This window comes from Chiloscyllium plagiosum, unplaced genomic scaffold (genome assembly GCF_037043375.1).
Source record: "Chiloscyllium plagiosum isolate Xiang-an unplaced genomic scaffold, Cpla_swu_hap1 HiC_scaffold_20, whole genome shotgun sequence".
Taxonomy (NCBI): Eukaryota; Metazoa; Chordata; class Chondrichthyes; order Orectolobiformes; family Hemiscylliidae; genus Chiloscyllium; species Chiloscyllium plagiosum.
Genome location: NW_028270158.1, coordinates 38,635,089 through 38,649,795, shown reverse-complemented (window position 1 = coordinate 38,649,795; position 14,707 = coordinate 38,635,089). Strand labels below are relative to the sequence as shown.

Below are 14,707 nucleotides of genomic sequence, written 5' to 3'. Positions count from 1 at the left end.
GTTTTCCTTACCTCGGCAGACTCTGTAAATACTCTTTAGCAGCACAACAAGACCCAGAATATTATATGGTGGCAGCAAGTGAAGGAACGATATGGAAAAGTCTCCACCATTATCGAAAAGCTGCGAGGAGGCTGCAGGCCCCAATCAAGCAGAAGCATGGCGGAAGTGGCGCCGAATATTTACAAAGTATCGCACTGCATCTGGCCCCCCTGTGAAGCCAGTCAGTGAGCAGGTCAGTATGCTCTTGTATGCAATGGTGGCTGTGCAGGTGATATCCTAAAAAGTCAGGCCAGGGATCAACGAAGAAAAAGCTACATACAAGAAACTAATAAAACACTTGATGCCTACTCCAATCTACGAAAAATTTACCATTATCAAGTGGGCTAACTTTAATAAGAGTACCCAGCAACAGGGGGATGTATTGATATTTTTATCAAAAATCTGTGCAGATGTACGGAGAACTGTGAAAATGGCAGCTTGAAAGAAGAACTAATCAGGGACAGAATTGTTGTCAGAGTCAGAGACGAAGCATTATCTGATCACTTGCAGTCAAGGGATCACTTAACATGAAAGGTAATTCAGCCAAGCAACATGCTGAGGTCAGGAAGCAAAATCCATCGGAGATTCGGGGTGACAGGGAGAACCATATTCCAGAAATGACTGACTCAGTGGAGTGTGTTCAGGTTAAAAGCACAGAGCTGGCCACAAAATCACAGGGAAGCAGGAACAACATACAACACTACCCCAGCTAACTGCTAACGGTGTGCCGTTTTTGCAACAAGGATCATTTCTACTTGCTGTAGAAAGTATCCCATACAAAATAAGCAAAAGGAGAAGCCTTTGAAAGGTAGCAAAATTCAGGAAATAGAAAATATTAATGATATTAAGGTGCCATCCAGGGAACCAGGCAGAAACTTCCGGGATGCTGATATCCTAGTATTGTAGAGGGAAACAAGACATACTTTAAATTTGATATGGATGAAGCAGTTTCAATTCTTGTGGATGCTAAACCATGGTTGAAGGAAAATTCTCTTCACTTGTCCTGCAAAAAACAATATGGGCCAGAAGAGTGCAATCCTTCAATATAGAGAAAGAAAAATTGCTGACATTTTTTTTTTATGTGATCCTAAACCCAGAGTTGTTCCCACTTTTTAAAAGGAAAGCCTGTACTGACTTGCATCTGATTTGCAGACTAGAGGAACTAGGATGCCAAAATCAGCCTAAAAACATCAAAACTGACATCCCACTGCCTTTCACAGGACTAAGAAAGCTGAAGAAAGTGTACTTCATCATTGTAACTCCTGAACCAAAATCTTCTCTTGGCATTTCTTCACAGACAGATTTAGAAAGGCTGTACTCATTAGTTCCAGACTCATTGGTGGCTAGCCATGCTTATGGATGACTGGTAAATTCTTCTACTGTAGGGGAAAATGAAGCTATACTCATGTGCAGGATAATTGGATCATTCCTTCTCAACCTTTTGTCTAGTTCATCACTCAGTCCCAAAGGGTCATTATGCAAACATTTCAAACTCCCTGAAGGGATGCCTCTCTGTGTGCTGTATAAACCATTATCAATTAGAATTGCAGGCCACAGATTGTGATGCCTGGAGATACTACATCAGGAATATTACAGAGAACATAGATTGAGCAATGAACCACCACGATAGACAAAAAACGCTCAAGCGTCTATTTACACCCAGAGAAATTCCTTCTCCACTCTTCCCGAAGGCACTGAAGGAGTTGACTCTATGTTGAAGCAAGAGTTATTTCATATTGAACAGGAGCAAGAAGGTGGTGCTCAGAGGATGATCCCAGGACCAGACTCCCTGGACCTTTCAGAATCTGCACCGAATTTACATAGCTCAACAAAGCAATTGAACGTGAAGTTCATCTTTGTCAGCTGTGGATGAGAAATGAGAAAGAGGAGACTGGACTCATTCTTAACAATGAATGCAAGTTCTTATAGCTACCTTTCAAATTCCTCCAATAATACAACAGACTGAGGATGGTGACATTTGATAAAATGCTAGACCATGTGCCCGGAAAGCAACAGACCGCAGCAGATGCCTTGTTCCATCTCCATTTGTCAAGACCTGAACAAGGTGATACAGTTTTCATTGACGTGGTAGCAACCTTTACTTTGATAGCAATCACTACTCCATTGGCAACAACTCTAACTGGGTGAATCAATATGCATAGAAATCTGATGAAAAATGTATTCACATCAGCAAGAACTGCATCAAAGGATGGCCAATATACATACCACATGATCCCATTCTCAACTACTAGTATGAAGAGAGAGGATACCTCAGTGTAACAAATTATTTACTTAATTATGACAAAAGATTGATTATTTCAGGAGCCTGGGACTCAATTTACTGCAATGATTGTGCCAAGGACATCGGGGTATCACAAGAATTCAAGCCAGGGCTATTCTGTTCGATAGTCTTGTCTCTCAAAATTGAAAGAGATGATATCAAGGTGTATTACATGTGCTAGTCGTTGTTAAGAAGTAAGAGAACTGTTGATTTAATCTTCCTTTCTCTCAAGATTAGGGGAACATCTTGGGATGGACTTCATTAAGCACAGAGGTAAAATGTCTTGAGGTCAGAAGCCATGTGCCACTCTAGATGGATAGAACTCAAGCAACTGCAGGGTCACGTGCCTGAAGAAATGATTGCATCGCTGAAGATGGTCTTTGCAACACATGGAATCCAACACTTTGTTATGTCAGACCACAGCTTGCTCATGAGTATTTCAAAGAATTCACAGTCTCGTTTAGATTTGACCGTACTACCAGTTCAGCACGATATCCTCAAAGCAGCAGTATACTGAAAGAGGTGTGTAGAGTGAAAGCATTATTGCCCACTCCTGAACTATCCTGTAACTCCGCTCCAAAATGCTCGAAAACAATGCAAACGTCTCATGGAGAGAAGACAAAACTTATTCCCTACTCTCCCACACACAGTTTTGCCAAGCTGGTGTTTGGGAAAGATGAGGGAGAAAGAAGATAAGCACTCTTCCTATGTGGAACTATAACAAACATCACAAAGCGTGCAATCGACTGCAGCTCCGATCAGGAGAGCCAGTTTGGATTAGAAACTAAGTTCGTAATGGACATGTTGGAATAGACACTACTTCCACAGACCTACCTCATTGAAAGTGATACAGTGTGACAAAACAGGAGCTTCTACACAGCAGTCATCAACAGAAACAGACCAGAGATCCAAATGATGACCTATTATTTAACCAGAATCATCTGTCAATTCTCCTTCTGCCCAAACAGTGTGCAGGAGATCAAGTAAAGGTCTCAGACACCCAATTGTCCACCAATGGAGCTGAGAACACATTCATGTAGACTAATAAAACCACCAGAGCAGTTGTTCTTATAAAATAGAAATGGAAGTCAAACCTCAGGAGGAGATATAATATAACAGGTAGAATCAGAATCTTGGAGGGGTATGTAGTATTAGGAGTTAAGACTGATTGATTGATTGATTGATTGACACGTTAATAACTCTGAGTACGTCATCACAAGAAATGAGGCAGTGTCACATAATCTTGCTCTCACTTGCAGCCTCATGGCAAGATCAGGTCACAGTGAGATAGAGTCATAGTGATGTACAGCATGGAAACAGACCCTTCGGTCCAACCCAATCTAGTCCCACCTGCTAGCACCCGGTCCATATCCCTCCAAACCCTTCCTGTTCATATATCCATCCAAATGCCTCTTAAATGTTGCAATTGTACCAGCCTCCACCACTTCCTCTGGCAGCTCATTCTATACCCGTACCACCCTCTGTGTGAAAATGTTGCCCCATAGGTCTCTTTTATATCTTTCCTCTCTCACCCTAATCCTATGCCCTCTAGTTCTGGATTCCCCCATGCCAGGGAAAAGACTTTGCCTATTTATCCTATCCATGCCCCTCATAATTTTGTAAACCTCTATACGGTCACCCCTCAGCCTCTGATGCTCCAGGGAAAACAGCCCCAGCCTGTTCATCCTCTCCCTATAATTAAAATCTTCCAACCCTGGCAACATTCTTGTAAATCTTTTCTGAACCCTTTCAAGTTTCACAACATCTTTCCGATAGGAAGGAGACCAGAATTGCAATATTCCAACAGGGGCCTAACCAATGCCCTGTACAGCCGCAACATGACCTCCCAACTCCTGTATTCAATATTCTGACCAATAAAAGAAAGCATACCAAACACCACCTTCCCTATCCTATCTACCTGCGACTCCACGTTCAAGGAGCTATGAACCTGCACTTCAAGGTCTCTTTCTTCAGTAACACTCCCTAGGACCTTACAATTAAGTATATAAGTTCTGCTAAGATTTGCTTTCCCAAAATGCAGCACCTCGCATTTATCTGAATTAAACTCCATCTGCCACTTCTCAGCCCATTGGCCCATCTGGTCAAGATCCTGTTGTAATCTGAGGTAACCTTCTTCACTGTCCACTACACCTCCAATTTTGGTGTCATCTGCAAACTTACTAACTGTACCTCTTATGCTCGCATCCAAATCATTCATGTAAATGACAAAATGTAGAGGACCCAGCACCGATCCTTGTGGCACTCCACTGGTCACAGGCCTCCAGTCTGAAAAACAACCCTCCACCACCACCCTCTGTCGTCTACCTTTGAGCCAATTCTGTATCCAAATGGCTAGTTCTCCCTGTATTCCATGAGATCTAACCTTGCTAATCAGTCTCCCATGGGGAACCTTGTCGAACGCCTTACTGAAGTCCATATGAATCACTTCAACTGCTCTGCCCTCCTCAATCTTCTTTGTTACTTCTTCAAAAAACTCAATCAAGTTTGTGAGACATGATTTCCCATGCACAAAGCCATGTTGACTATCCCTAATCAGTCCTTGCCTTTCCAAATACATGTACATCCTGTCCCTCAGGATTCTCTCCAACAACTTGCCCACCATCGAGGTCAGGCTCACTGGTCTATCATTCCCTGGCTTGTCTTTACCACCCTTCTTAAACAGTGGCACCACATTTGCCAGCCTCCAGTCTTCCGGCACCTCATCTGTGACTATCGATGATACAAATATTTCAGCAAGAGGTCCAGCAATCATTTCTATAACTTCCCACAGAGTTCTCGGGTACATCTGATCAGGTCCTGGGGATTTATCCACCTTTACTCGTTTCAAGACATCCAGCATTTCCTCCTCTGTAATCTGGACATTTTACAAGATGTCACCAACTATTTCCCTACAGTTTATATCTTCCATATCCTTTTCCACAGAAAATACTGATGCAAAATACTCATTTAGTATCTCCCCCATTTTCTGTGGCTCCACACAAAGGCCTCCTTGCTGATCTTTGAGGGGCCCTATTCTCTCCCTAGTTATCCTTTTGTCCTTAATGTATTTGTAAAAACTCTTTGGATTCTCCTTAATTCTATTTGCCAAAGCTATCTCATGTCCCCTTTGGCCTCGTGATTTCTCCCTTAAGTATACTCCTACTTCCTTTATACTCTTCTAAGGATTCACTCGATCTATCCTGTCTATACCTGACGTATGCTTCCTTCTTTTTCTTAACCAAACCCTCAATTTCTTTAGTCATCCAGCATTCCCTATACCTACCAGCATTTCCTTTCACCCTGACAGGAATATACTTTCTCTGGATTTTCGTTATCTCATTTCTGAAGGTTCCCATTTTCCAGCCATCCCTTTACCTGCGAACATCTGCCCCCAATCAGCTTTCAAAAGTTCTTGCCTAATACCGTCAAAATTGGCCTTTCTCCAATTTAGAACTTCAACTTTTAGATCTGGTCTATGTTTCTTAAACAAAGTTAATCTTTTCCTTACATCAGCCATCTCCGTAATGTTCTTTATCAGCACAATGAAACCAAGAATATTATGTTTGGAATATTGTGCTTGATCTCAGTTTCAATGAACTGGCTATGGAGCACATGATGAGGGAGATAAAGGTACATTTAGCCAAAGCCTTATCCTCTACTTTCTGCCCACCATTCTCCTTTCTGAATTGTGTATTTGACACCAGGTGATCAGTTCTGATAAATAATCTAATGACCACTGAAAGGAGCTGCCAAAGAGATGCTGGGGTTTGTCAGGGTGTTACTGCAGCCCAGAAAGAATCTGTACCACAAGAAGAAACAATCTAATTAGAATAAAGAATAACTTCTCTGTTATTCTTTCTTGTGAAAAGTGTAAGAACTGAGTAAATTATTGCTTTGGGGTTGCAGCATCTGTCAGTGAGGACAAAAAAGTGAAACAGCAATATAATTTAGATTTCTTTCATGGATATTTTGATGAATTTTAAAAAAAATTATGTTGGTGCAGTGTTTTGACAATAATAGTATTAATGTTCAAGTCAACTGCATATATTGCTAAAGTTGCTCCTGGTTTCATACTTCTCTACCATTAGCTCTCTTTAACAATTCCCGTTTCAAACCCCCAACTGTCTGAATCATTCTCAAAACATTGAATGAATTGTTCGCATTTAAATGGCTGAGTTATGTTTATTAGAAATGGAATTTTCTAGTGACCAGCATGAGGACATTTTTCAATAAACATGAGCATTTTCTTCTCCAAAATGAAAGTCAAACATATAACAGATGACTGGAGATTCTGGATCATGTAATAGATCTCCAGCTCCTCACTTGTAATTCAAACCAAAATACAACAAGAACATTGCTTAGGTAACATAGGGAACAATTTAATAGTAATTCGTAGCCCTTTCTGTCAAACAAACCTCCTCTGTCCCACTGCACCAGTCACCAAATCAATTACTTTCAATCTCTGGGCTATTCATACTCATTAAACCAACAACAACATTTTTACTGGTGAGGAATTCAGAAAGCTAGCTTTGTTTTTGAAGTTATTCCTTATTAGAGTGCAGTTCATTTGTCACTTCCTTTCAACCAATAGATGTATAGAATAGTTGTGGCATGGAAATCGGGTACATAGTCCATCATGTTAGCACCCAAGAAAAACCAACCTCTCTTTCTAATCCCAACTTCCAACTCCTAATCTATAGCTCTGCAGTTACAGCATTTCAGCTGCTGATCTAGACACCTCTTTAAATGAGTTCAGGGTTTGATTTCTGCTTCCATCACCACATCAGGAATCAAATTCCAGACACTCCCTACCCTCTGGGTGAAAATGTTTTTTTCTGTCCCCTCTAATTCTTTTAACAATCACCTGATTTGACGTTAAATCGTATTTAATACCTAATACACCAATAAGATCCACATTTAAAATGTAAGTGAATTGATATTGCCTCTTGAAAATGAACAAGTCATTTATGTAGTCACTGCATAGATTGATGAGCATTAATTTTGCTTGAATCTCAACAGCCAGTTTCTATATGCCATTATATGTTAGCAATAGGCTTACCTCATTTTCAAATGTAGAATCTAACTAATTTCTAATTGGCAGATTTTTCTGCAATATTTAGGACCAGGATTTTATATTTTGAGTATCAGGATCAAATGGGGCTGCAACCATGCACTACATTGCATTCACTTGCAATGAATTTGCCTGAATTGGCCAATTAATGGCCAGAGGGCACACTCGCCAACCAAATAAGGACAGTGGGTGTGTTCTCAATGCCACAGTGCTCATTGTAATGCCTCCAATGCAGGAAGAGCCGTATCTACCATTGTCCTCCTGGCAGCTGGCCTGTTCCAAGCTCTTCTACCTTGAGTTTCTCATAGGCAATCCCAGTTGGCTTCTGACAATTGGTCTTGATTGGTCTATGTCTTACCTTAATTGACTTGCGACCTCTTCTGAGGAGTCATTCCTTCTACTCCCACTCCTGGCTATGGGCAGATGGCCTGAGAGTGGGGTGGTATCAACAATTCAATTGCTGGCCAGCATTACAAAATATTGCACCCACCTACCTCATTTCTCACCCCCATATTGGGCCAAGGTTTGACCCAAGGTATGTTGTGACTGATTAGCATTTGGACATGGGTTACGACATACTACAAAATTGGAAAGCTAAACTTGATCAATATGAGGTTAAGAGTTGATGCTGAAACTGCGGGTCTAACAAAGGAATGATCTTCAAGGGGCTTTTATATCTGAAAACTATACATTACTGCTTTAGAAATTCTTGTGTTCACAAATTCTAAAATCAAGTCCAGGTTGTGACTTTGAATTTTGGTGGTTTGCTTTTGCGATTTGCAAAATTCTGTGAACTCTTTTACTGTTGCCAATTCTTCCCAGATTAGATGCTGAAAGAATGCATGTGCTATTTGGCATTGTATTTAAAATAATTTTCTAAGGACATTAATATCTATTTCCAGCCTGGAGCAATAAATATCATGGAATCGACCCCAAAAGGAAGTAACATCCACACAACAAAGGTCACATTGGTAAGTATGTTCTCTTCTAAATTAACATTGCACATGGCATTGAAAAATGGTCACATTATATTCAATTCCATTTGGAAGTTGGAATTGAATCTGCATCCACTGTCCTTACAGGTTATGAATTCCAACCACAATGTACATTTTGAAAAACATTCATCTCCCCTGTTCCATTTGTCAATTTTTGTTATATCTGTATCCTTTCGTTCTGATAGTTTTTCTCTCTATTTGTTCTTGTTATAATTTGAATACCTATTAATTCTGCCTTTCACATTCTCTATTCTCTAGAGACAACAATTATAGTTAATCTCTGTACTGAGCTGAAGCCCTCAAACATGATACCACTTCATCAGTTTTCTCTTCATGCTCTGCTAATCACCTTTTTTAAAATTAATCTCCGTACACATATCTTGTAAATATTCCTGACATCAGATGATGGATGCCCCACTCCCAGACCAATCTGTCAGTGCACACCAAGAATATTTTAAAACAAAGCCTTCACACATTTCTGTTATTTCCATAAATTCTCCAAACCTTCTCTCTTCCCAGAGTGCACTCGTTGACTCCATGACAAATAGAACTGCTCAAGCTCTTCTTCCCAAGTTACCTGCTGCCTTTCAACCCAAACTTCTGCTCTATCCTTTGCACATTCGACTTCCTCTCTATTCAATTATGCCCTGCCAATATATATACGCTAGAAGTTTTGCACACATTCCCTTCATTTCTCACCCAAACTTGAGTAGATGTTTTCCTGAAAAAGAGTAAGCAGCTCTTTGCGCACTATCTCAAAGATTCATCTCTAGTGAGATTCATTACCACAGGAGATTAGGAGAGCTGTCTTAAAAACTCAGTCCCATGATATTCAAGGTGCAGTGCGTACCTCTGACCTAGAATAATTTCTTACTTAATAACATAATTGATCTCTTTCCTAAGTAATCAGATCTCAAATCTGCCTACAAATGTCAAATAACTTCAGAGATTTGTGGAGGACTCGAATATATTAAGTCCTCGAAGGTGTGTCTTCATGAGAGAAACATGAAAGTACACTTCACCTCTCACTGTTAAACCATTTATATTTTAACAGTGAGGAATACTAAAGGAGATGGTGTAATTAAAATCTTGTCCTGCTGGTATCTGTTTGCTATACTCATTGTGCATGAGGCAACATGTTGATTATTTCAAATTTAGTATTCACTTGAAAGAAGCCAATTAAATGTCACATAAATTCCTCTTATTATTTCTCAAAACTAAAACCTCATTCATATGTTGAGATATTGATAAAAGAAATCTTTTCAGTACAAATCTTACTTGGGTCATCTGCTCATCCCATATATCTCCAAATATTATACATGCATAAAAAAATTATTGAATTATATCTTAGAATTTAATCTGGCCAGGTTTTGCTATCAAAATTGTGAGTCAGCTAATGACACTCCATGTTATTTGAATAAATGGACAAGCGAATTCAGGTGAGAGGCAATGCGCCATTAACTCCAATTTTCAAAGATTGTTTAGCCACTTCAGGACAGTTACTATCTTAGTTCAGCTCACATGTGAATGAAAGACAAACAAAAAGTGGGTTGCTCTTCAGAGGGTCAGTGCAGACTTGATCTGCTGAATGGCCTCTTTCCACACTATAGAGAATCTATAATTTTATGTGGTAACATTACAATTCTCATTGAATCATACAGTAGTGAAGAGGTCCTTCAGCCCATCAAGTCTGTACTGCCAAAATGAGGCTACTACCTCCACTAGTCCCTGTTTCCCACAATTCAAGTGCTCATCCAAGCACTTCTTGAAGACCATGATGTTTCCCGCCTTAATTACCCTTCCAGCCAGTGAATTCCAGAACCCCGCCATCCCCAAGAATGAAAAAGATTTTCCTCAAATCCTATCCTGCATTGTGCCTTAAAGTTATCCCCCTTGTTGTTCACCCTTCAATTAAGGAGAACATGCGCTGTCCATGACCCTCATAATCATATACACCTGTATCCGGTCCTCCCTTAAGCTTCTCTCCTCCAAAGAAAACAATTTAAGATTATCCAGCCACTCTTCAGAGGTGAAATACTCCATACCAAGCAACACCCTCGTGAATCTCCTCTGCACCCTTTCCAGTGCATTCACATCCTTCCTCCAATGAGCCGACCAGAACTACATGTAATACTCCAGCTGTGGCTTATTGAAAGTTCTGTACAGCTCTGACATGACCTCCCCACTTTAATAGTCCACGCCACAATTGATAAAGGCAAGATGTTTTAGAAATTAAAATTATATCTAAAGGGCTTTCTTTATTTTTCTTACCATACATTTGGTAGGCTTTGTATATTCCTATTTACTTTGATGGTTAAAAATAGATTATACTACTGTACTGTGATTTGTGATCCATTTCGTTAAACTCTAACATAAGTGCTTGGCACCTGTTGTGCAGTACCTCCAAGAGATGCAGACAAGTATACTGATTCTTAAAACAATAACAATAAGCATCAAATAATAAACTTTAAAATCACAACACACAATCAAAACTCAGTTGCTTACATAAATAGAATCAACATTCGCCAAAGAAAGTGCAAGAAACTCTGATTTCATCCCATCATGTTTTCAGTCTGATCATGTCTTTAGAAACCTTTCTCTCTTATTCAGGCTGCTACATTTCTTCTGTTCTCCTCTCATTCTGTCCCTCATATTTCATGGGGTGGTGGATATTTCCAACTTGCTGCCCTGACGAATGCAGAGCAGTGCCATTATTGAAATGACTGAAGTTTTACTTCCATTGAATGAATAAAATGAAGATCCATTGGTATGAGTTTGGCTCCAGAGGAAATTTTATCTGTTGTGGCAATGCATACGTTATCTCCTGTAATGTAAGAAACCAGGCAGCATGGTATTAAAGAACCTAAAAGACATTTACTAAAACTAACATCTAGGTTCATACCTTACATTCCTCAGGCACATGAGTATCTGGTCAAATATTAAACTAACAGTTTGTAACAGAGAAGCATATTTCCAGTAGAGTGTCACGCTTTAAATGATCCAAGTTAAGATGAAGTATGAGATATTTGTACCTTTAGGTCACATGTTATGATGCAGTGATGGTATTGAGCATGAGACATAACATAACTGAAATATCTCCACAGAGCCCAATATCCCATCACTGAGTCACCCTTTATATACATGTGGAGAGTCCTTGATGCTGATCTGGCTCCCTCAGAGCCAGCTCTCAGTGAACAGGATATCTGACACTCCTGTTTATATCTGTCAGCCAGAGCACTCTGAACTAGATTAACAGCCCCAATCAGGAAACTTTTATTCTATGAGGTCCACCTGACTGACCTCATTACAATCACTACAATAGCATCACCCTTTTTACAAAGGTGAAAACTTATCCCAAATATGTATACATGAGTGTACTTCGACATACGTTGTCAGATCAATAATTATACCAACAGGTAAAACCATGATTAGCAGCCTAAAGTTTCAATTTTAGTGTGATGCTTTAGAGATTGACAACTTGTCCTAACCTGTTGATCATGTACTCACCTCACTTCTCTATTGCATTTGTTTGACATCTTGCATGTCTTCCTGCTGGCTGCTGTTACCCAATATCACTACACAAACACCACTGTCAGAGTGTTCCTCTGTAATCTCTTTCTGCAGGATTGGTGTACCATAACATTCGTTTGAACAGATTTCTGATCTTTTGCAATGTAGCACCATGATCACTAATGATCTGGACTGGTTTTATATTTTGGAAACTCTTTCTGGTATCCAAATATTTTAAAATATATTTCCAACACTCACTCTCTAACCACTGCGCAACTTTGGTAGATCTCTTCCTAGTTGCTCATCATGTATCTCTTTCATTCTTCTCTGTCTTTGGAGAAGAATGTCCTGTGACTCAGAATGGTTAGAAAATTGCTTATCTGGCAAGGTCATTCTCTTTGCCTTCAGTTCGTAAGTTGTGCTGGGGATGGTACTCCCTTCTCCAATGTAGTGCAGGGAAGTACAGTAATGCAATGCAAGATTAATGTTTTGTTGCTCAATCCTTATTAATTTGATGGTGCTACTATACTGCTTCAGTGTGAATCATGGCTTGTTGTTTATTCAGTCATGGGACATGGTGTCACTGGCTGGCCAACATTTATTGCACATTTCTAGTTGCCTTTGAACTGAATGGCTTGCTAGGCCATTTCAGAGTCTGGACAGTTGAAAATCAACCATCATTGTTGTGGATCTGGAGTCACATGTAGGCCAGGCCAGGCGAGGACGGTAGTGTTCCTTCCCTGAAGGACATTAATGAACTAGATGGGTTTTTCCAACAGTCAATACTGATTTCATCATCATCAGTGTATTCTTAATTCTAGATTGTTGCTAAGTTCAAATTCCACCATCTGCCATGGAGAGATTCAAACCCAAGTTCCCAGAACATTACCTGAGTTTCTGGATTAATAGTTTCGCTCTAGTATCACAAGGCCATTGCCTCCCCTTTGTGATATGGGTCCCACTCCACTTAAAATGGTTTGCCAGTGTTGTCAACATGCTTGTTGAGTTGCTAAATCATCAAACAATGGCCATTTACAAACGTAATGTGGATGTAGATGTGAATGTCCACTGCTTGGGTTGATATGCTCAGCATGCCTCACGTGAATTTATAAGTCATTGAATGTCCAGATTCATCCCTTGCCAGTATACAGATTCACATGCTCGCTGTCTTGTGTGCTCAATATTCATATGTCCCTGCTGTAACATTGACATCTTGGTACAATGTTTTTGGGGTTAGGACCTGTTGCCCTTTTAAATGATTTGTTGAGATATACCAAGTTCATCTGCGTCTGGGCAAAATAAATGAAGCTACTCAGGTACTTCTTTCGTACTGTTAGGCCAACCCTTGGTAATGAACTTTTGCAATTCTAGTGGTTGTTCATGGTTGTCAGGTGCCAGTTATAACTGTTTACACTGACTATAGCCAAAATGTAACAAATCAACATCAAGAAAATTTTCAACTTCTAGTCAAGAGCATGGAAGTGTAGATCAAGAGGAACATCTTGGTCTTTGTGTGGGTTGATTAATCTGCTCAGCATGTAATCATCTTGGCATTTGGCTTGCATCTCACATCAAAGTCATATCCTTGCAGAATGTTGACTGATTCAGTTGCATCATTTGTTCTTCCATGTTTGGTGTGGTGTGAATCTCATCAATTGTGACAACACCAAGATCAGTGCATTACTGATATTCCTACCACTGCTGGGCCATTGATATCTATGAGGTAGAAGATTTTGACATGACAAAATGAACTTGCAAATTGGCACGATAGTGTAATTCTGCCAATGCATGAAATTGGTGTTCTGTTATATGCTGTGAGATGGTCTCTTTTTGGTAGTACCATGGAGTGCCATTTACTGAGGTGCATGTCTTTCAGGATGAGCATTGGCTGCCATGCCACTGTCCTGTCTTTTCAGGATATTGATATTAATGATTGCCTTATACCATTGACAGGGTATATGGGCTTAACAATATAGAAGGCTTGTTCATCTTCTGAAATTCACCTTTCTCTTGATTCTCTCTGAATCTCATTGACATGATTGCCTTTGTGATTCATTCTTAACACTTATCTTCCTGCCAGTACTGTGGTGTTGTATCATCTTGTTGATCACCAGTGTTTTGTTCTGAGGTTTGGCTTTGCCGCTGGAACCATATTTCCTGCATATATATGCCCAATGTCCCTTGGTGTCGCATAATTTACAGGTATCAAGAATAACTGGACAGGGTTTGGGTCAATGCAACAAACCACATCTGTTACAAAGTTTGTTGGCTTGGTGCATTTCACTGACCATAGTGGTACCAAAAGCATGGAATCATTGGCCTGCTAATATAGCTTCGCACTTAAGTCTATCCTCACATAATGTGTAAATGGAATGGTTCTTTCTGTTATCCTAAAGACTTTAAGTGTTGTAGTGGCAATGACTAACTCACAAAGCCTCTCTGATCGTACCCCTTTGGAAATATCATCCCTATTTTCTTTGCTGAAGCATCTTCCAACAAACTGGTAAATAGACTCTTGGAGTTTGTGTCTGTCTCACATGAGTTGGAATCCATTAATCATGAAATTAATTCTTCGTTTGAGCTGGTCTTCAACAACCTTTCTGATCTTTTCTGGATTTTTTAAACACCCATGGGAAAGACTGGATGTGTTAATTCTACTAAATCCCTCCTTGCCAATGGAAGCATGACTTTTAGAGATCTTCTCTCCAGAACATTTATGGTTTATAAAATAGACATGCATACGTTGTTTAAACAATTGTACCGCAGTAAGATGTCATTGGCATGGCATAATTCGGAATGAGGTTTCGGCTA

The 14,707-nt window shown here is 39.9% G+C and overlaps 1 protein-coding gene across 2 annotated transcripts in view; it reads left to right on the top strand.

The window, feature by feature from the left end:
- The window catches only part of rgs11 (regulator of G protein signaling 11), a 150,518-nt gene that overhangs the window by 74,654 nt on the left and 61,157 nt on the right, over positions 1–14,707 (top strand). For both annotated transcript variants that reach the window (XR_015760574.1, XM_043711561.2), the window contains exon 9: positions 8,294–8,362. Coding sequence is in view for 1 of the 2 variants with exons in the window: in XM_043711561.2 (XP_043567496.1) it covers positions 8,294–8,362 (69 nt within the window). In the remaining variant the exon portion in view is untranslated. The remainder of the gene's footprint in view (positions 1–8,293; positions 8,363–14,707) is intronic.